This window comes from Sinocyclocheilus anshuiensis, unplaced genomic scaffold (genome assembly GCF_001515605.1).
Source record: "Sinocyclocheilus anshuiensis isolate Anshui unplaced genomic scaffold, SAMN03320099.WGS_v1.1 scaffold726, whole genome shotgun sequence".
Lineage (NCBI taxonomy): Eukaryota > Metazoa > Chordata > Actinopteri > Cypriniformes > Cyprinidae > Sinocyclocheilus > Sinocyclocheilus anshuiensis.
Window position 1 is genome coordinate 125361 of NW_015542365.1, and position 22316 is coordinate 147676.

The 22316-nt window shown below is 39.3% G+C and overlaps 2 protein-coding genes across 2 annotated transcripts in view; both read right to left on the reverse strand.

Moving 5' to 3' along the window:
* Nucleotides 1–1302: 1302 nt before the first annotated feature.
* Nucleotides 1303–6827, reverse strand: LOC107692094 (alpha-N-acetylgalactosaminide alpha-2,6-sialyltransferase 1-like). The gene is made up of 9 exons (XM_016490999.1): nucleotides 6474–6827; nucleotides 6119–6305; nucleotides 5874–6036; nucleotides 4243–4411; nucleotides 3921–4059; nucleotides 3073–3173; nucleotides 1859–1942; nucleotides 1657–1756; nucleotides 1303–1496 (listed from the first exon to the last, which is right to left on the reverse strand). The coding sequence occupies exons 1-9, from the start codon at nucleotides 6566–6568 to the stop codon at nucleotides 1323–1325; spliced, it is 1212 nt and encodes a 403-aa protein (XP_016346485.1). The 5' UTR covers nucleotides 6569–6827; the 3' UTR covers nucleotides 1303–1322.
* A 319-nt stretch (nucleotides 6828–7146) lies between these two features.
* Nucleotides 7147–22316, reverse strand: part of LOC107692095 (matrix-remodeling-associated protein 7-like) — a 19061-nt gene continuing 3891 nt past the window's right edge. Inside the window, exons 3-4 of the mRNA XM_016491000.1 lie at nucleotides 18958–19054; nucleotides 7147–7442 (exon numbers count right to left, since the gene is read on the reverse strand). Coding sequence (XP_016346486.1) covers nucleotides 7328–7442; nucleotides 18958–19054 — 212 coding nt within the window. The 3' untranslated portion in view covers nucleotides 7147–7327. The remainder of the gene's footprint in view (nucleotides 7443–18957; nucleotides 19055–22316) is intronic.

The following is a 22316-nucleotide window of genomic DNA, read 5'->3' on the forward strand; positions in this document are numbered from 1 at the left end:
CAACCTGTGAAGCTCTGGTGAACTCCATGCCCAAGAGGGTTAAGGCAGTGCTGGAAAATAATGGTGGGCGCACAAAATATTGACACTTTGGGCGCAATTTGGACATTTTCACTTAGGGGTGTACTCACTTTTGTGGCCAGCGGTTTAGACATTAATGGCTGTGTGTTGAGTTATTTTGAGGGGACAGCAAATTTACACTGTTATACAAGCTGTACACTCACTACTTTACATTGTAGCAAAGTGTCATTTCTTCAGTGTTGTCACATGAAAAGATATAATAAAATATTTACAAAAATATGAGGGGTGTACTCACTTCTGTGAGATACTGTATATGTATGTGTGTTTGTATGTATGTATGTATATGTGTCTGTGTGTGTGTGTGTGTGTGTGTATGTAATGCTAACCTGATAAATTAGTAGATTAATAGATAAATAGATAAACATACATTTTCAGTACTTTTCTATATTTTAAGGTGTATATACAGAAACTGAATTTCAAAGATGATCCCACCCTCACAAATATTCACTGGATTAGAAAGTGTGATGACGACTACTGGTCTCTCTTAATCCTCAAATAAACACATGGTTTGATGATGTAGTGAATTTGTACTGGAATATTACAAATGCGCAAACTGTAGTTAAACAAATAAGTCTTAAGTGTGCTGCTCTATACTACTATGGATAAATCAACAAGAAAAAACGTACGCACTAGTCCTTTTATTCTTCACTTCTTCTTTCTAGTTCCTGTTCTTTCGTGTTGTTTCTCAAGTATGTGTTTAACAGTACATATATCTGTAATCCACAGAACATTTGTTATATAGGAAATAGAGCTATTGAATATATAAAATATACTTAAAAATATCAGTAAATAACTTATTTTATAAAGTTAGTCCTATTTTTGTGTATAGATAAAGCTCGGTTTTAGGAAAATATTGATCTGTTTTGCATTGGCAAGAAAAAGTTTTGTTTTGTTTTTTCAAGTAAAAAGGGTTTTATCAAATGTAATGAATAATAATTAAAGACCAAAACTGCACAAACCCAGGTGCTGTAAATATTTAAATATATAAATATCACCTTTATCTCCTATATAAAAAAAAAATTTAAAGAAAAAAAAACAGATAAAACTTGTAATACAACCTGCTTAACTTGCAGCATATTACAGATGCTTCATTTAGTTTCAGTCCATAGCTTTTTAAGAAAGATTTTGTCCATCTTTCCCCACATGTAACCGAGACACAGCTTCTTTCGGAATCATAACTTGGAAATATCTTTTTAAATAATGCCTGCAGACAGAACAGACATCCTCCTTCTGTTTTTGATGTGTTAGTGCCTTTGGAAGAGTCTAATGATTCCAGAGTCATGCAGTTCCTTCCAAGTCTTTATCTCCAGGCCATAATCATGGTTAATAAAAAAAATTACACTGGTTTTTTTTAACTTTTCATAATAATAGTTGGAGTACTTATGGTGGTCTTCTGTAATAAATCCATAGACATCCACCTGATGTTGAGAATAAAACATTTTCAAGTAGTTTTCAAAAACGAATATATGCACAATACAAATAGGATAACAGAAAACAGAGTACTTCCAGTGTTAAACAGCTACAAACCAATTTAAGAACAAGCTGAATGAATAGAAAATAAATAAGGCCTTTACTTACAATGTCACATGTGTGAATAGCCAAGAACAAAGCAAACGCTCCATTGGTCGGTCTGTACATTGCCCAGTAATTGCCCTGCATTTGTTTGGATGGCATGAATCTGTTTTTTTATATATATAAAATAAGGGTTATTCAAAAGAGATAGATCATGCTTAGACTCTTGTATGACTAGACAAACTGGTCACTGTAACATAAATGTTACCTGTTGCGAATGTATCGAAGAAAATCAGGGTGAAGAACATAGAATCTAGTCTCGTTAAAATTCCCATTGAAATATTTCAGTGGCCTGTGGAAGAATAAATGCAAATGTTGTTTTTTAAAACAAATCAATAACATGATACATTTTCACCCCTTATCATGTTGAGCTGGAGCCAAGCATTGTAAACACCTCCTCACTTGGAATATCCATTGTAACTTTTTCTTCCACGGCTTAGGAGTCAAGTTTGACACTATTATATTCTTGTAATGTGGGGTTTTGTTTCATGTTCATGTTTTCATGTCTTTTATTTTGTAATTGTTTCATGCTGTTTGTGTCATGCTTCCCTTGCCCTCATGTCTTCATGCTATTGGTTCCTCTGTTCATTGTGTCATGTTCTGATTGGTTGGCTTAGTCATGTGTCTTGTTTCCCATTGGTTTGCTCCTTGTCTGCTATAACTAGCCATCATGTTCCCATTGTGCCCTTGTCGTGTATTTGATGTTGTAACCCGCTGTTTGTGAGTCTAGTCTGTTATACCTCATCAAGCCTGTTCATGTCAAGTCAAGTCTGTTCATGCCTAGTCAAGTCTGTTCATGCCTCGTCAAGTCTGTGTGGACGAAGCGGAGTCCAGCCCGGGGTCGTCACATGTGGTTGCTGCACGCCCACCGGCCGCTCCTTCGTCAAATCCGCTGGCCACGCCGTTCTCAAGGCCGCCGGCCTCCGCTCACTCAAGCCCGCCGTCAGAGTAGCATACAATGGGTCTGTGCTCAAAGGCTGTTATATAAAGTGGGGCAGTTCCAACTTTGCAAGGACAGACTAGCGCTTCTGACGCACAGCCTGTAAGTAATTTTTTTATATTTAAAGAATTAGCCACTGATGATTCAAACGCGAGTAGCGCTTGTTGTTTGTCATTTCTCCGATCACAAATGCAGACATGGTTTTATGTTTAAAACCATATTGTGTATTTACGCGATACACAACGCAACGCGTAAAAACACAGTATAAGTCATTATAATCAGTAATTATGTCCCCACTGGATGCAACAAATGCTGTTTTTTTAACCTTAAACCGCATAAACACATTTCATTACACCAAATACACAAACTAATGTTCTTTTTAGCAACATCATATGACCCCTTTAAGTTTTACACTTTATATAACTCAAAAGACTTCTGTAATAATTTTACTGTGTTGGGAGAACTAGAGTTGGATACTGTACCTCTCACCCTTGAATGACCCATTGGCTTCTTTTCCCTGCAAAAGGCCTTGGATCCATTCAAAGTCCCTCAGGCCTTCAGGGATCATTACATATTTGATATCCTATTGAAAAAACACCAGTGTGCCACTTCTTTCAGCAAAACATTTTTAGTTGTATATAGAATGTTACAAAAAATTTAACCACACACAATACAATAACAGAACCACAAAAACAAACAAAACGTTATATACACTACGGTTCAGTAGTAATTTTTTTAAGGAATCCTTTTATTCAGCAAGGATGCATCCAACTTATCAAAAGTGAAAGACATTTATGTTACACATTTCTATTTCAAATAAATGCTGCTCTTTTGAACTTTCTATTCATCAAAGTATCCTGGAAAAAAAATCTACCACAGCTTCCACGAAAAAAAAACTTTGTCTTTGTCTTGTTTGTCTTTGTCGTGAACATTGATAATAACAAGAAATGTTTCTTGAGCAGCAAATCAGAATATTAGAATGATTTCTGGAAAATCATGTGACAGTGAAGGCTGGAGTAACGGCTGCTGAAAATTCAGTTTTGCCATCACAGGAATAAATTACATTTGAGCATCCAAATAGAGAACAGTTGTTTTGAATTGTAATATTATACAATATTAGTGATTTTGTATTATTTGTTTTGATCAAATAAATGAACCCTTGGTGAGCGTAAGAGACTTCTTTTAAAAACATAAAAAAAATCTTAACCTCTTTTGAATGATTGTGTACAGTTGTGTAGTATATTTATATTAATAATTCTCAATGATGAACACAGCAGCACAGTGTATTTGAAGTGAGTTACCTGCATGCAAAATTGTAAAATATACTGACCTCATCTTGTGGAATATTGTGAAAGCCATACTGTTTTAATGTCAGAATGGATGCATATAAGGAAAAAGCTGTATGTACATAGACTGATGTTCTATTTCCAACATCCTCCTCATAACCTCGAGTAACAGCCCCATTTACTCTGTTTAAGAATAATACACACAGTTTCAGAATACACACACACAGTCATGACCTCAGAATAACTGTTATTGTAGAATCTGTTATTGGCATGCATTACCATTAACATAACTAATTCATTCAGTTGTCAACTCTACCTTAGCCATTTTTTACAAATCTAATTTTATTTTAAAACATTTACTCTTACCGAAAAACGTAATCATGGGAGTCTATCTCTTTGCCCATCTTTGAGTTATTGAGAATGCCACCAGAGCCCACAACAGCACAGCGGATACAGCCATCCTTTGAACTTTCAGGCACAGGCAGTAATATTGAAGACTTGGGCTTTGGTATCAAATCCACTGCTCCTTTTACTTCTTCAGTGGGGAAAAAAAATGCACGTAAAGGAACGCAAAGTGCATGGGGGACAGGTCATCCAAACTTAAAAGAATTGTTGGCCCAAAAATTAAAATGTAGTCATCATCATGCCATCCAAGATGTAGATGAGTTTGCTTCTTCATCAGAAAAGATTTGGAAAAAATTAGCATTACATCGCTTGCTCACCAATGGATCCTCTGCAGTAAGTGGGTGCCGTCAGAATGAGAGTCCAAACAGCTTATATAAGCATTACTGGTGGCACCCATTCACTGCAGAGGATCCATAGATGACCAAGTAATGAGGAAACAACCTCATCTACATCTTGGATGGCATGAGTGTAAGAATAATTTTAGCAAATATTCATTTTTGGATGAACTAGAGGGAACTAGAACTAAGGGAATATTTTAAGGTTGCGAGTTAAGCTCAATCAACAGTGTTTGTGGAATAATGTTTATTACCACACACAAAAAATAATATATACTGTATATATATATAGACAAAGTGATACATTTACTGGGGCAAATCTTTAGAGGACTTAGAGTAAAAATAAACGTATAATTTTATAAAAACATGAATTCTTCTGTTAAAAAACTGTTCTCATGACATTTGTTTTAGGTTTTTCTGGGATACGTTGTCATGATAACAAAGTAACTTGCGTCACATAGAAAAAGTAAATCACACTAAAATAATTTCTCACACTAAAATAATGTTAGCACATACTATTTATGTTTTGCAACTGCGGTATTCAAAGAGTATTTTAGTTTAGTGACTTGCCATATTTACTACCATTATAACCCATATCTCAGCTTTTTTTAAAGTCAGCATGAAAGGGAAGTTACCATCATCATTGTTTCTTCCCTATTGTCCCTAAATTTAGAAGCGGACTTTATTTTTTTTTTCCAATAGGATTTGATCGGAACATTGTTGTTTGCTATTGCTGGGATCTCATGTGAGTGACAGGTTACTGCACACGTCATCAGAAAAACAAAATGTCGTAAATCGACAGCATTTGTGGCATAATGTTGATTATGATTGTCCTGCCTTTTCTAAGCGGACTCGGGTACGGTTCGCGGGTGCACACCTGAGTTCGGAAGACAGCGTTCACATCATCCAAACGTACTGAACTCTGACGTCAATCAAACCCGGGTACGCACCAAAAGTGCTAGTGTGAAAGCACCCAACAATTTAACATTTTATGGAATATTGCAGTTCATTATAAATTATTTATTCGTGCACATCATTTTTTTTCATTCATGTGCCCTTGTATTCTTTAAGCTTAACCTGTACTGAAGCCGTAATGTTTCAAGTAAAGAAACAGACGTCCGTTTCCATTGTTTAGGTACAGTGCGCCAATGACATAAAGCTAATAATGACCTACTGCACCCCTTTCTCAAACATATTCAGGATTCTATACACCCGTATTTCGCCAGGAATGATCTTTAATTTGCCTTAGGTTATCACCATTGTACTTGTATTCCATGAAGCCGAAGGGATTGTTGAAGTGTGCTAATCGATTCCATTCTGTTATGTTGAGTAGACCTTTGTACAGCCACAGCTGAATGTCAGGAAGTGTCGCCTGCTTGAACTTGGGATCCTCTTTGTTTTGAAGGGACTCTGGACAGGTCTACAGAAAAGGTGATTTTTCAAAGGATCAAAATGACTGCACAACTTCACAATGAGAATGGTATTGGAAAAGTAGCACTTACAGGTCTTCTTGCTTCATTGTTTCGCAAATAAACATCTTCGAAATCCCACACTGGAAGTTTTGTAAAATTGTTCTTATAGAGAACCGGAATAGGTGTTATGTTGACTTCTCGCTCAGTGGGGTAAATGGGTTTTTCTGTTTTGTACAAACTACTAGTTCCAAGTGGTGATAAAATGATGACAGTTTTGCTAATTAGGAGGCAAGTGTTTAGCAAAAACAGGAATAAACTTCTTGTGGTAATCCAGACCAACAAATATTTCACAAAACAGTATTAAAACCCATATACAAGTTATTAGAATATCATAATTACACCATAATTACACATTTTTTAAATATTTAGCTAGTCGTTTTCTTACCCGTGAAACTGTTCAGAGAGATTCATCCAAAACACTAGATAGAGCAGCACGCAGCAAGTCAGAATGAGACTAATAGCAGTCCAATTTTTCTGCATATTTCAAGACCAATTTCCACTCATATTATCAGTCTGGCCCTATTCATGTGCATTGTGCACTGTGTGAAAGAATTTACTGTTTGTAACAGTGTTTTATAATCTACCTATTCAAATTCATTACATCATCAAACCAGGTGTGTTTATATCTGCATTACAGTCCGCCCATCGCTATGAATAATATTATTGGCCTTTGGCCAGCACAGATCTATGAGCAGTGTTTAAACATAACACAATTGATAAATAATAAAAAATATAAAGCAAAAAGTGTTTTTTATTTATAAAAATAAAACTAATATGCATAATTTGTCCATACTAGTAACTTAAAGAAGCACAGTGTCACTACGTAAGATAGACAGCTGACAGCTAGAGTGAGTAATACTAGCTGATTTTGAATTTTATTTCAGTTTAGTTCATACTGTATTTAACATGGATTTGGTTTGAACTGACATGCACCATAACCATTAATTGAAGCTAAAGCACAAATAAAAAGAAGACAAAAAGACTAGTACTTAATTTTCTACTGAACGTTTCCAGATTTGTTGATTCCTCATTACTTATATTATGTATAATAATGACCAATAAATGCATATAATATGCATATAAGTCATAAACAAACCCTTTTTTCCCACAATCAAATATTTCAGGGAATAGGTTCACTGAGGTCACTGATTTCAACTTGAAAACTCCTTTAAAATGGTATTTGAATCTATAATTTGAATCTAGACAGTGTTTGCCAGTACAGTCTTATCTGCTGATCTGTTAAACAGAGTAGAGTTTAAGCTGTTCTTGTAAATCGCTCTCTGTCACCTCACCAAATGTGTCTTGTTTGTCTTTGAGCAGCTGGAAGATGGCAGCTAACTGCTCTCGCTGAACCCTGAAACAAAACATGTACACTTTATTAAACACAAATCTCAGATGTTCAGTTTGTAAATTAATATCTACGGTTGTGGCAGTAAGTTTAGTCTAAAAGACAGTCAGTCACTGCTGGAAAGGGTTCAAATATGCCACAATATGCTTACAATTCTGGAAAACCAAAGAAAGTGCAGGACCTGGAGGATTTTTCTGAACAACAGTGTGCAGTTTCACATAGGACTTATGAACAACTATCGCAAAACATCAGAAAACAGTCATTGATCAACCAGGTAGCGACACACAGTATTAAGAATTAAGTGTACTGTATGTACATTTTTTAATGGGATCATTTTTAAAAAATTCTGCTATTGTTTTGTCTTGTGGAACATGCCATTTTTATGATCCTCTTATTTTGATATTATTATTAATATTTTGCAGATTATGTGGCAGTAAGTTTAGTGTAAAAAGACAGTCAGTCACTGCTGGAAAGGGTTCAAATATGCCCGAATATGCTTACAATTCTGGAAAACCAAAGAAAGTGCAGGACCTGGAGGATTTTTCTGAACAACAGTGTGCAGTTTCACATAGGACTTATGAACAACTATCGCAAAACATCAGAAAACAGTCATTGATCAACCAGGTAGCGACACACAGTATTAAGAATTAAGTGTACTGTATGTACATTTTTTAATGGGATCATTTTTAAAAAATTCTGCTATTGTTTTGTCTTGTGGAACATGCCATTTTTATGATCCTCTTATTTTGATATTATTATTAATATTTTGCAGATTAATTTTGCAAGGTCTATGTAAACTGCAACTGTATAATGATGTTAGACACTTGAACTGACGTTGCAGAGATTTTCATTTATTAGTAGCCTATTTACAGTGGGTATGGGAAGTATTCAGACCCCCTTCAATTTTTCACTCTTTGTTATATTGCAGCCAGCAAAGTGATGTACAAATGAAGAATAAAACTTGAGCAGTTTAATTTAGCTGAGATAAAATAATAAAATTATTTTATATCCTATCCAAATAATAAATGGTGTGAATTCACATTCGTACAGGTATGACGTTCTTATCCGGGACTAAAGGAACAATAGGCAAACAGAAAACTCGAATAGCCTGAAACCTTCAGTCTGTAATGATGAGTTTATCTAACATAAAGATAAACTGTAAACTGTAACTGTTAACACACTGAGGTGTGTTAAAGCGTATGCTGTTCAAACAGAAAATGCATTTTGTTTACTTAGTTGAATAATCAACAAATGCCAAATGTTAATGCAAGCAGGAGCACATTTTAAACTATGGAAGTAGAATATTAAAGTGAACATGCTTGACAGAACTGTTTGCAGACTATTTAAGAAAATTTATTTCAAAATGTTTGTTATGGGTGGAGGGAGTGAATACAAACTGATTGTTTGTATGGGTCATAAATCATCAAGATATGAAAACACATCCTGTGAGTCTCTGAGAACAAACTAGAAAAGCAAAATACAAAGTAAACAAGGGTAAGACTTGATGAATTACTCAAGGTGAACCTTACACTTTACACATGGTGCATTAAACTGATCAAACGTGACAGTAAAGACATTTATAATCAGTGTTGCGGGTAACGCATTACAAGTAACATGGGTTATGTATTCAGATTACTTTTATAAAGTAACTAGTAATGTAACCCATTACTTTTTAATTTAGAAGAAAATATCTGAGTTAATTTTTTAAATATGTAATGCCAGTTACTTTGTTTTCCCATTTATTGACTGACAGCTCTCCTGTCCCCATGTTGAGAGAAACCGGGAGTAACTAAGTGCAGCGGCGTTGTGTGCGCTGTGTACACATAATGCTTACTGCATTTCTAGATTAAATGTCAACATACATTTACTCATCTCATGTGCACAAAAACAGATTCAGTATTCCTCGAAATGAATAAAAACAGTGAAATGCATACCTGCAATAATTAAATATGTTAACACAAAAATAATTTTTGTATTTAATCCCATTTTATTAACCAATGGCTTTACTGCAGACCTTCGATGATCCAATTCAAGAATACTATTAAGCAAAAATGACTTTAAACATAACATTTGTGTTTCTTTGTGATTGAGAAGAAAAGTATCCTATTCTATAGAATCCTAGAAAGCATACAATTTTTTTCCATGCAATCCAGAATGGCAGCACAACTGAAAGGAATGTTTCAAAATTTTTGAATTTACATTTCCTTCAACCTGAGGGAATGAAAGGGCTTTTATATTTGCCAAAAATATAACTTTTTATATTAAAAACAAGCAAGCAAGCCCAGCCCAGATGAGAAAAAGTAACGCAAAAGTAATGTAATGCATTACTTTCCATAAAAAGTAGCTAAGTAACGCAATTAATTATTTTTTTAGGGAGTAGGCCTAACGCAATATTATAATTCATTACTTTTAAAGGCAAGGTAGGTGATTTGGTTCAAAAACATTTTTTGTTATGCTGGTTGAAAGTCTCTTCACATCCCGATAGCAATCACTACGTTAAGTGGTCTAAATGTATTTTTATTTATTTATATCACCTGTGGAAGGTTTAGGACCACAAAATGTTCGTCCAATCAAAATCTTTGGTCCAAAGATTACGATGTCCTACCTGCCTGTCCATGTATGTATTTGCATACCTCTGCACACCCTGTTTGTGCAGACATGATACGTCATCAGTGCGTTCCATTATGCTACTGCAGACCGAGCGAGAACGGAAGGCGTTATTATTATAATATTGTGCGCTTTATACTGTAATGATTTCTCATCGGTGTATGGAAGGATATTGCGGACTATTTTCAAAAGGAATTGCAAATTGTATTTTCAATTGCATTTTCCATAGATGGGCACATAAATTGTGACATAATCCATACGCAATTGCCAATCTTGCATTACCATTTGCGTTTTTGCTTTTGCAAATGCACAGTGACTGTCGAATTTCAAATGGAAAAGCAAAGTCCTTTTGCAACTGTATTTCCCATGTCTTATGAGTTATGACCCTGTCATATTTAAATAGCAACAGTAATTACCACGTCTGCTTTTTCACTCTCTCTGCGTTGCGCATGTAACCTGCCAAAACTCACTTGGAATCGCAATTCCTTTAGCATTTGAATTTTCGATGCCTTGCACAGAAACCTGTCAATCAGTGTCAGGGGTGGGACTATTCTATGGGGCGTGCACATATTGGGAAGTGACGTCACTCACAATAGGTCAAAATTCACCATTAACCAAACTTTCCACCTGCCTCAACATCTCTCACTGTTTGCACTCCGATTGATGCACGTGAGCAAACAGACAATTGTACACTTTGTGCAAATTGTGCAATTGTACACTTATTGTATTATATTGAATTCCTCTCTTTTAATCCGTAATGGAGCACGCGTTGCCTCAAGATCTTTTCCACCTGCCTCAACATCTCTTACTGTTTGCACTCCGATTGATGCACGTGAGCAAACAGACAGTGCAATTGTACACTTATTGTATTATATTGAATTCCTCTCTTTTAATCCGTAATGGAGCACGCGTTGCCTCAAGATCTCTCACTGCTTACAGCCACTGTATATTAAGTTACACACCTTGGCTGTGGCATGTTCTGTGACAGCTGCGCCTAGATCTGACTGGAGAAGTGTCATCTGGGGCAGACAGATAGGAGTAGTAGCATTTTCTGTATGGTCATGTGCATTGGCGTACGGGACACCCCTGCAGCCACCGTGGTGCATGGGGGCCCCGTTGCAGGACATACTAAAAGGCATTCGCAAATCACACAGAACATGTTTTTGCTTTGAAATATGAAAGACACGGCAGTGGGATTTGGAAAACATTTTTTAATTCTTTTGACTTGAGCGTCGCAAAAAGAAAAGACGCTAGACGTGAGCGCAAAGGTAGTGCAGTGGAGTGGAAAAGTGTGTGGAAAAACTCTTAACGTGGCTTAATAATGTTCTAAAACATCAACTAGGAAAATCTATTTTCTCTCACATTTCACTTGTCATAAACTCTATACTTCTAAGACAATCGCACCATAATCGAAGTAGATATTTTTATGCTTAACATGGCTTATACATTAAGACAGTGATATTAAACGGTCAAACTCTGCTGAAGTGCCCAGAATACGAACGCAACACACAAAGTTTTACGTTAAGCCTTTATCTCCCACTGTAAAAAAAAAAAGTGGTAACATGCAATTATGTGAAAGTGCTATTTCTACCTGTTCTTACCCTTAAAGGGGTCATGGACTGCCTTTTTTATTATTTTGTACTGTTCTCTGAGACTCACTTATAATGTTATCAAAAATTCGACATAAAAAAAAAACATAATTTAAAAGTAATTTTCTGTCCTGTTTTGACCCCCTCATCGGAACGCTCTGTTTGAATATGCGTGGCGGATTGTAGACTCGGAAGTAACACCCACTGCTATGATTGGCTAACAGTTGTATATGTTTGACAGCCTACACCCTTCATAGATGTACGCTGCTGTGATTTAGCTTAAAAACACTGTCTGAATAATCAGTTCTGATTGGCTGGCAGGTATGCATTAAAACCGTTTAATGCACAGGTAGTTCCAAGTCAGTATAATCACCGTTCTAAATTAAATTGCTACCTATAAACATTGGTAACCATAGTAACATACAGTTACAGTTATACAGAGACAGTATATAAACACTTCCGATTTACTTAGCTTAATGGATTATTTCCGCGTGTCATTTAACTTATTTGGTGAATATGGCAATTTTGATAAATGGGCAGAGGCACAAGATGAACTAGACGAACTGGAGATGGAGAACATAACGGTAAGTGAGAAATGTAACAAAAAACATCGCAAGGAATTAACACCAGCAGAGCTCAGCAGATAGAAGACGACAAGGATGAGGTTAACACAAAAAAAGTTTGCAATTAACACATTCAAAGACTTTTTGTATCAGAGACAAAAAAGTGCTGATGTTGAGACCTTCGCTGCTTCTCTTCTTAATGAGACCTTGCGAGAGTTTTATGCCTCTGTTCAAACTAGCCTACACCGGATGCAAATACAGCGTCGCAATTCTGATGTTCATTAAAATTAGAAATGTACCCGCACTCTCCCCTTTAACACCCAACGGTCTTGTACGAAAAGTTTGGTTTGAGATACAGTTGTGTTTTGCATGGATGGGGAGAGAAGGAAACCGAAACCTATAAAAAGAGTCTTTTGTTCTCCGGCAAGATGAGAATGGCCTGGAGTACATGACCCTAGCGCATAACCCAGAAACAAAAAGAATCATAAGGATCCCAGTGCATTGGATAGAGAAAATGTACGAGGATTTATGTTTGTACAGGTTTATTTCAAGCATTGTTGTAAACACACTGCAGTACTAGTCACCAATGACAACTAGGTAGGATATTAAACTACTCAAACAAAAATTAGAGTCTCACAAATGAAATTTATAAAACGCTAAACACATCAAAGAGTCAAGCCAAGTCACCTTTATTTATATAGCGCTTTATACAATACAGATTGTCAAAGCAGCTTTACAGTGTCAAACAGGAAAAACGTGTGCTGATAATGCAAGAGGACAATAGAAAACATTCAGTTTATCAGTTAGTCAGTTCATTGTTGATTCAGTGATTCAGTAAAAAACTATATTAGCCAGGGTTAGCACAGGTTATTCGCTTGTTTTCTCTGCTGTGTGCCTGTAATCAATTAGGCAGAACAGCACAGACACTTTATATTACACAAACTATGCATTATTTTGACACTGTTGCAGTTAATGCTTTAATGCTTAACACTGAAACTTTGTTACCTTTTCGAAATAATCCATTAAACAAGTTGCTATTTGAGGAGCCTGTACTATTATTTTCAGTTCAATTCATTTGCGCGTTGTCTCAAGGACACGCCCACAATATGGGGAACTAATGAATATTCATGTAAACTCCACCTGCTGGAACAGTATTTCATGGGAACTGAATATTACACAACACCGGTCTGTCGTCTGCGGTCTCTATCAATCCCATTCAAAAATCTGATGGCGACAGAAGGGTAGACTGCTCCTTCTTCTCCTGGTAAGCCTTAGAGTTGGCACATTTTGCACTTCATAATATTGGGCCCCTTCTTTGTTGGCGAGGAGGGTGTGAAGTGACATTCTTACATCTCGAGCCTCAACAAGCAAAAAACAGATTTTGCTCAAACATCCATCCTCCTCCAAGCCCAGGTTTAGGTAACCCTAACCCTACCCTTTTCCATGTCTAATGGAACCGGTGGGCGGCACTAAGCAGGCAGTGCTGTCAAAGCAGGTGTTGATCTTCTTCTGCGGAGGCATAATGTCATAAAGTGGCACATTCCACAACCTGTCGTTTTGGCAGATTGGCTTCAATATAAGCTATTTTTAGACTAACGAGAAAGTTTTGAATTCTGAAACTTATAGTACAATGACCTCTTATATGTCAAAGGATCAAGGGAATTTTGATTTCTCAGTTTATGACACCTTTAAATTTAGTTTTGTTGGTGTAACCTAATATATTTATAATGTTAGGCTTAAAGGGTTAGTTCACCCAAAAATGAAAATTCTGTCATTAATTACTCACCCTCATGTCGTTTCAAACCCATAAGACCTTCATCTTCGGAACGCAAATTAAGATATTTTTGATGGAATCTGAGAGCTGTCTGACCCTGCATAGACAGCAACGCAACTGAAATGTTCCCAAGTCCAGAAACGTAGCAAGTAGATCTGTAAAATAATCCATGTGACATCAGTGGGTCATCCGCAATTATACGAAGCTACGAGACTACTATTTGTGCACAAAAGAAAAAAAAAACGACTTTATTCAACAATTCGTCTCCTCCGCATCACCCTGGTGCCATTTTGGAGAATATCTGCTGGACATAAATAACGTATGCTGTTCTGTGTCAGCTGCGTCACACGGATACGCTGTTTCCGTTCAGATCAAATCAGAACAACGTAGGAAACAGATCCGGCGTGACTATAGTATTTTGTCGCAGCTCCGCTCCGCTAATGTAAGGCATTAGTCACTTGCACTATAACCGGTAATGCTCCGTGACGCTTTGTTGGTCTCTGTAATGCTGGTTGCAGCTCCTGTGCTAACTGTAATATCATGTTGCGCGGCAGTCTGTAATTACTTATAAGTGTTTTGTCATCAAAATGTAACACATCTTCAGGGTCCTCCAAGAGTCTTTCTACCATTAAACATCTCCGTTCTTCATTTTCAATTATATGTAATTCCATTGTTGGACAGTGCAATTGTAAGTGGTTTTTCCGTTAGCTTTCAAATAATTTTGAAGTTAGGACAGCTGTGGGGTTGTCCTAAAGTTAAGACAGTTTTTAGGATTTTTTGTCAAGTTAGGAGGTTTCTGTAATACCCCCTTCCTATCTGTAGTTAAGATAAGATAACACACTTAGGAAACGCTGTTCTGTAATAGCTTTTGTCCTAAATGTGGTCCTAACTGAAATTACCATGGTTACCAAACAGATAAGATAAGATTTTAAAGTTAGGATCTTTCTGTAATACGCCCCCAGGGGCCTATAACAGATGTTTGTGTATTATTATTGATGAAGGATCCTCCTACTATTGTTACAATAACAATCAAATCAGAGCAGCGGCACTTTTGCCTCCACGTTCATAGATTAAATATTTATTCCTGCAGGGATTTCAGTCTGACTAAAAACAAAAGCAATATCAAATTCCCACATTGAACAGCCTATATAATGTTATTCAGTAATAGCATCAAATGAATCAATGTAATGATAATTCACCACATTAATTACTGTTAAATCAGTTATGTAAATGGGGAGGCAGACTCAGTAGTATTTTACAGCAGGTGCACAATATATTTTCATAGGTTACATGACATCACTACTGATTGGAGGGGCCCCATCTCGTTCTTTGCGGGGGGCCTCACAGATGTGCGATACGCCACTGGTCACATGCATCAATCGGAGTGTAAACAGTGAGTAAAATATAGTCAAATATAAGGTAAGGTGGCAAATAGGTAAATAAGTGTAGATCTGTTACATGCATCAATCGTAGTGTAAACAGTGAGAGATCATGAGGCAGGTGAAAAGCATTTGGTTAATGGTGAATATTGACCTATTATGCATACCGTTGTAACTCCCGCTGGTAGCAGGGGACAGCCACTGCATTTGGGGTAAAAATTACAGAATTATTTATTGTGTAAAGTGCCAAAGAATAGACCCAGGTTGTCTGTTTGTTCACACGTATCTACCGGATTGGCAGCTGCCTTCTGTTGTGGCAGGTTTTGTGGCAGATGCCTTTTGTGGTGCCTTTATCAAATACCTCCATTGTTCAAAGCATTCGGCACCATCGTATGTGAGTGACGTCACTTCCCATACACGCCCCATAGTATAGTCCCACCCCTGACACTGATTGACAGGTTTCCTTGTAAGGCATCGGAAATTCAAATGCTAAAGGAATTGCGATTCCATTTGAGTTTTGGCAGGTTACATGCGGCAGAGAGTGAAAAAACAGACGTGGAAATTAATATTGCTATTTAAATATGACAAGGTCATAACTCGTAAGACATGGGAAATACAGTTGCAAAAGGACTTTGCTTTTTCATTTGAAATTTGGCAGTCACTGTGCATTCACGAAAGCAAAAATGCAAATGGTAATGCAAGATTTGTAATTGCGTTTGGATTATGTCCACATCCACATATGGAAAGCTCTATTGAAAATACAATTTGCAGTTCCTTTTGAAAATAGTCTGGAATATCCTTCCATTATTGATGTGCGCTTTCAAAGCACTGCTTCATGAAGCTTCGAAAACTTTGCGAATCATTTGTTTCGAAACAGTGGCTCGGAGCACTTATCAAACTGCCAAAGACACGTTATGTCAGTAAATGAGGCTTTGTTACATCATAACTTTCGAAACGTTTTGAAATTTCAATGGTTTGCCAATGGGGGGGCGATGATCTCTGTGACCCCGTGAATCATGGGAGTTCATTGAGATTGTCCCCCAGTGGCGAACCATTGAACCAGCATCTATGGTTTTTATCTTTTATGGTTTAATGTATTATACTTTCAATAAAACATTTGCAATGGGTTTGTAAAATGTTTTTATGCTTGTTTTGGCATGAGTTTTTGTTGCATTTACACAGATTTGACCAGCAGGTGTCACCAGCGTGTGGTGTTTCGAGCGCTTCGAAACGGTGAATCATTTTGTGAAGCAATTGGTTCAATACAGTGGTAGAACTATGATGTCACTTTGTAGGCAAAAACCCAGAAGCGAGTTAGCATTTTAGCACTTCCGGTTCCATCGTCCCTGAGTCAGTGGGTTTTTTGAATGGGAGTTTGGTTAAATCCCCTAAAATAAGGTCCGTGGTTCACACAAGCTCAAGATACTTTCACGTTTTATTCTGTAACATAAAACACACCAGTTACACCCCACTCATGATTTTTTAAAACTGTTACGTTTCTTAAAAAAGACTGTTGCTAACAAGTTGCTAAATGGCACTACAGGCACTGTCAGAGACATTAATGCGATTTCAATTTTTCCTTTCTCTTTGGAGTGTTACAAGCTCTTAGTGCATAAAGAAGATCTGTAAAGTTGCAAAGACTAAAGTCTCAAATCCAAAGAGATATTCTTTATAAAAGTTAAGAGTCAGTCACTCCTACCTAAAATATCCATAATTATTTCCCCACTGGATGCAACGAATACCTGGGTTTTCATGTTTTTGAATCATCGCTCCGGCCTGACAGGGCATCACAGTATGGTAAGGGGCGTAACATTTCCGTCACACGCTTGAGGTATTCGGCCAATCACAACGCACTGGATAGCTGGCCAATCACAGCACACCTCGCTTTTTTAGAACGATGAGCTTTGTAAAAATCGACGCATTTCAGAAAGGCGGGGCATAGAGGAGAAACAATAATGTACAGTATGTGGAAAATAATGTGTTTTTTGAACCTTAAACCGCATAAACACATTTCATTACACCAAATACACAAAATAATGTTCTTTTTAGCAGCATCATATGACCCCTTTAAACGTCATCACGCCGAAAAGTTTATAAATTTACAGTATTTTCCAATTGTAGTATAATTTATAGTATATTATAGTATATTATTGTAGAATAACCAATTAATAGTTTCCCGCATTTTATATTGTTGTTCGACAATGTTTTTTTTTTTGCTTTGCTCTGAAATGCAACACAAGTGTTCAGAAGGAAGATGCTTGTTTTATGGCTTTCCTACTGATGCTGAGACTCTGGGTTCGCACCATAAGGTAAACTCATATGATTATTCCATGTAAACACCACATTTACCTGCTTAGTCACAGTGAAAGTGAAACTTTAACCATGCAAAGTCCTTAAAGTCACATTAAAATTCAATGTTTACAGCCACATGAAGCTGAGATTGAGGATTTGAGGATTTTCTAGAAGCAAGGATAAAATAAAATTGTGTAACGTTACCCACATAACAAAATGATAGCTGAAATGTGGTACTTTATTCACTAAAATAAGTTTAATCTTACCATATCCTAAAACTTGCTCACTCAGCTGTTATTTAATAGAATAAATGCACTAGAATTTTATTGAATAGTTACGTGGAGATACGTTTTTAATTAAAAATATTCATATTAATCAAGGATTTATTGACTTTTAATGCACCTTGTTTCGAAATGTACAGAAATACATGCTTTCATGTCCTTTAGTTATGATTATTTCATTTATTCACTATGCGATTTATTATAAGGTCTCATTTCAGTTTTAGTTTGACTCTAGTTTTGTATTTATTCCAGTTTATATGAAAAGGTTCATGTAGCATGGGTTAAAATTCATCCACAGGAGTAAATCCTTTTCACTGTTTTCATCCTTTTCCTTTTCAATGTTAAAAATAAGTTGTCGGGAGCATGGTGGTGGTGACGTTGAAGGCGAGCAACCATAGTGCTGTAGTTTTTTTATATCCTAAATTTAGCTCTGGCTAATTTTTTTTATATTTATATTTATATTTAAAATTAAGTTCTGGCGCTTTTATTTAGGCTTCAAAATTCATAAAATTTATTTTGTGAAGATCATCTTGATGGACAAAACATGTACGTTTCATGAACTATGATTGAACACAGAGCTTATTTTTTGCAATAATACAAAAGCCTATGGAAAAATCCAATTGGCTTTTTGTCGAGGGAACCAGTGTGATGCTAACAGCCGATCCGCCTACAAAGTGACTTCAGAGTTCCCCCACTCTATTGATTCGAAGCTTCAAAAAGGTTAATTTCTCCCATTACTACCTTCCATACCGGTGAATGAGACATGAGGTAATCTGACAGCGTTGCATTCAACCCTCCACCAACGCCATCTCTCATCGTATTGCTGGTTATCATCTGGTCTGCCTGTGCTGTTCATGTGTTTTGGAGGAGGCGTGGCTTTGCAGAATGATTATGCAGGGGGATCTTGCTTTCAAAGCTAGCTTGCTATTGCTAGCCTTTCCGAAATCGCCTACACTACCTTAAATGTTCTCACTATCCAACAAGACTTTAGCAAGGATTGCTGAAATTACAAGACATTTAGTTAAGAAGAAATTACCTCTGCTCTTCCTCCAGTTCTTCTTTGGTCATCATCTTTTCAAGCTGGCAGGTCCTCAGCATGCCAGCCATGTACCTCAAGGGTTTCTTCTCAGCATCTATTGCAGAGTGGAAGATATACAGAGTCAAACTGCTGCAGTATGTTCACAAATTTCTTATCCTACAAAACATGAGTGAATTCAGGTGCAGTTTCTTCATTAGGGTGATAGGGCGATGCACCACAAAAAAAGTGCAAAAGGGAGGGATTTTTTATCACATTCAACCACAGCAATCACTGTTCTAGACTGTTTGTTCCCTTTTTGCGCTTTCACGAGACATCGCGGAGGTTTCTCCGCTATGGGAACTCCTTCCCTTCCAACCATTCCTGAAGTCCTATTGGCTCACGCCAGTCCAATTGACTGGCCAATTGTGGCGAAGTATGCAAATCGCATGCAAATACTAACGAGCTCAAGAGCCAGTATAAAATGCGGTGCACGCGACAATTACATCAGAATCTTCTCCTTCACTTATTTGTTAGCTTCAACACAACCTGAAGAATGGCTTTATTCTGTAAGATCTGCGTGGGACCAGTGGAACTGCCAGATCAGTACGATAACTGCGTCGCTTGCCTGGGCTTGGCCCACGCTGAGGCGGCGCTGGAGGAGTCAGACTTCGGACTCGCCGCAACGTGGCACGTGGCTTGTTTGGGGTGAGGCCCACTGCTGCCAGTGTGCCGCTGGTGGGCCCCCCCAGCCCCCTCCTCCTCCCGGATGTGGGAGCATCGACTCACCGCCATCCTCAGTGGTCACCCCCTTCCCCAGTCACCATCCCCGAGGACTGCTTCCACCCTCCTCCGAGCATCGCAGACTTCATGTCGTTCGGCCGGGAGGAAGAGGATGAGGACTCAATGTCCATCTCGGCCTCAGAGAAAGAGGATTGGGCAGGATCGGAGCGTGACTGCGCTGACAGCGAGGGGCCCCAGGGCTCCAGGAGGAGCTCGTGAGGGTCATGACGAAAGCGGTCCAGGAGCTCGAGCTTACCTGGAGCTCTCTGGAGGAGCCTGCCAAGAGTAAGCTCGACTCCTGGTATTTTAGATCCTCTCACGGCAAGCTGATTCGAGGGCATCGGTCCCCTTCTTCCCCAATGTCCACAAACAACTCGTGTAGACATGGTCTGCGCCCCAATCGGCGCATGTCCACTCAAACATGCAGGCCATATTCTCACACGTGTGGGCACTTTCTCGAAGTGCATGGATGCAGCACTTTCCCCGCTCAGAGCGAGCGGGATGTGCATTCTCAACTATCTAGCCGATTGAATGATTTTAGCTCATTCACGGGACATGCTAGTCAGCCATACAGACAAGCTGCTTTGTCGCTTGGAGTCCCTAGGGCTATGTGTCAACATGCAGAAGAGCATTCTCGCCCCAAGTCAGTCTATAACATATCTGGGGGGGTGTTTGTTCGGTGGAGATGCACGTCCGCCTCTCTCGGGAGTGCTCGGTGGCCATTTTGTCTTCCCTGCACCATGTGAAGGAATTTCAGAGGCTGCTGGGACTCATGGCAGCAGCATCAGCGGTATGCCATCTGGGTTTACTACACATGCGCCCACTGCAGTTATGGCTGAAATCTCGAGTCCTTTGGACGGCGTGGACTTCGGGCCATTTGCGCATCGCGGTCTCCCGCGGCTGCATCGAAGTTCTGAGGCCGTGGCTCAACCCAGATCTCTTCAGCCGGGGGGTTCCCCTAGGCTTGGTGACGTCGCGCGTTGTGGTCTTGACGGACGCATCGACTCGCGGCTGGGGAACAGTGTGCGAGGGTATGCCGGCCTCAGGGCTGTGGGCCGAACCCCAGAGCCGGTGGCACATAAACCGATTGGAGCTGGAAGCAGTGTTCTTAGCTCTAAAGGTTTTTCGACCGCAGCTGGAACAGCGGCATGTACTGATTCGCACCGACAACATGTCTGTTGTCTCGTACATAAATCACCAAGGAGGTGTGCACTCCAGGGCGCTGTACAAGCAGGCAGCAAATCTCCTGTGGTGGGCGGACCATCACTTTCTCTCCATCAGAGCAGCGCACATCCCTGGTCTCCTGAACTGCGGGGCGGACATGCTTTCGAGGACAGGGATTCCTCAAGGAGAGTGGAGGTTGCACCCCGAGTCAGTTCGGATGATTTGGGCCCGCTACGGAAGAGCGGAGGTGGATTTGTTCGCGACGAGCGAGAATATGCATTGCCTGCTGTTCTTCTCTCTGTCTCACTCCCTGCTGGAAGGGGATGCTCTGACGTCATCCTGGCCAGCAGCCAGACTGTACATGTTTCTCCCGATCAAGATATTGCCGCTGGTGTTAGGCAAGATCAGAGAGGAGGGGGCTTTGGTGATACTCGTGTCCACGAACTGGCCGAACCAGCCTTGGTTCCCGGACCTGACAGAGCTGCTGGTGACGACGCCCTGGCCGACCCCCATCAGGAAGGATCTGCTGTCTCAAGCGAGCGGCTCAGTGTGGCCCCCGAACCCGGAGTTATGGAGCCTTCATGTGTGGCTGCTTCGGGGATATCAGAGGAGCTGAGCGCCCTGCATTCTCGTGTGCTTGACATGCTTTCGGAGGTGCGGGCGCCCTCCACGAGACGCTTGTATGCCCTAAAATAGGGAGTGTTTGTGAAATGGTGCCGTGATGCTCATTTCGACCCAGCTGCTTGCTCTGTGTCGGATGTTCTGCGTTTTCTACAGTACAGGCTGGATAGTGGATCTCTACCGTCAACTCTGAAAGTCCATGTGAACACTATTGCCTCATTTCATTCCCCACTGGGCGGGCAATCAATCAGTAGGCATGCGCTGGTGGTGAGATTTCTTAAGGGGGCGAGGAGATTGCATCCCCTGCGTCCGCCTTCAGTCCCACCCTGGGACCTAGAGGTGGTGTTAAGAGCGCTTTCACAGCCACCACTCGAGCCTTTAGCATCCGTTGCTATGAAGGAGCTATCTCTCAAAACTGCACTTCTTCTTGCCCTCGCTTCGGCTAAGCGCATAGGGGATTTACATGCGTTTTCTTTGGACAGCGATTGTATTCGCTTTGGACCCGGTGACTGCAGTCATTCTCCGGCCGAGACCGGGCTACGTGCCTAAATCCCTATCTAGTCCCTTCAGAGTGCAAACTGTTTAGCTCTCTGCCCTGTCATCTGAGTCATCGACCTCGCATGATGCGGATGCTCAGATTTCGGTGTTCCCCGTCAGGGCTTTGAGGACTTACATTGACCGTTCTGCCAGCTTTCTGCAGTCTGACCAGCTTTTCTTGTGCTACAGTGGTCCTACGAAGGGCCGGGCCGTGTCAAAACAGAGACTTTCCCACTGGATTGTGGACGCTATCACAGCTGCTTATACGTGCCAAG

Coding starts and splice junctions, on each gene's coding strand:
- LOC107692094 (XM_016490999.1), bottom strand. CDS start 6,568: ATGCAGAAAAATTGGACTGCTATTAGTCTCATTCTGACTTGCTGCGTG. Junction 6,306..6,473: donor CTCTCTGAACAGTTTCACGG/GTAAGAAAACGA, acceptor CCTCCTAATTAG/CAAAACTGTCATCATTTTAT. Junction 1,497..1,656: donor CTATTCACACATGTGACATT/GTAAGTAAAGGC, acceptor TCTCAACATCAG/GTGGATGTCTATGGATTTAT.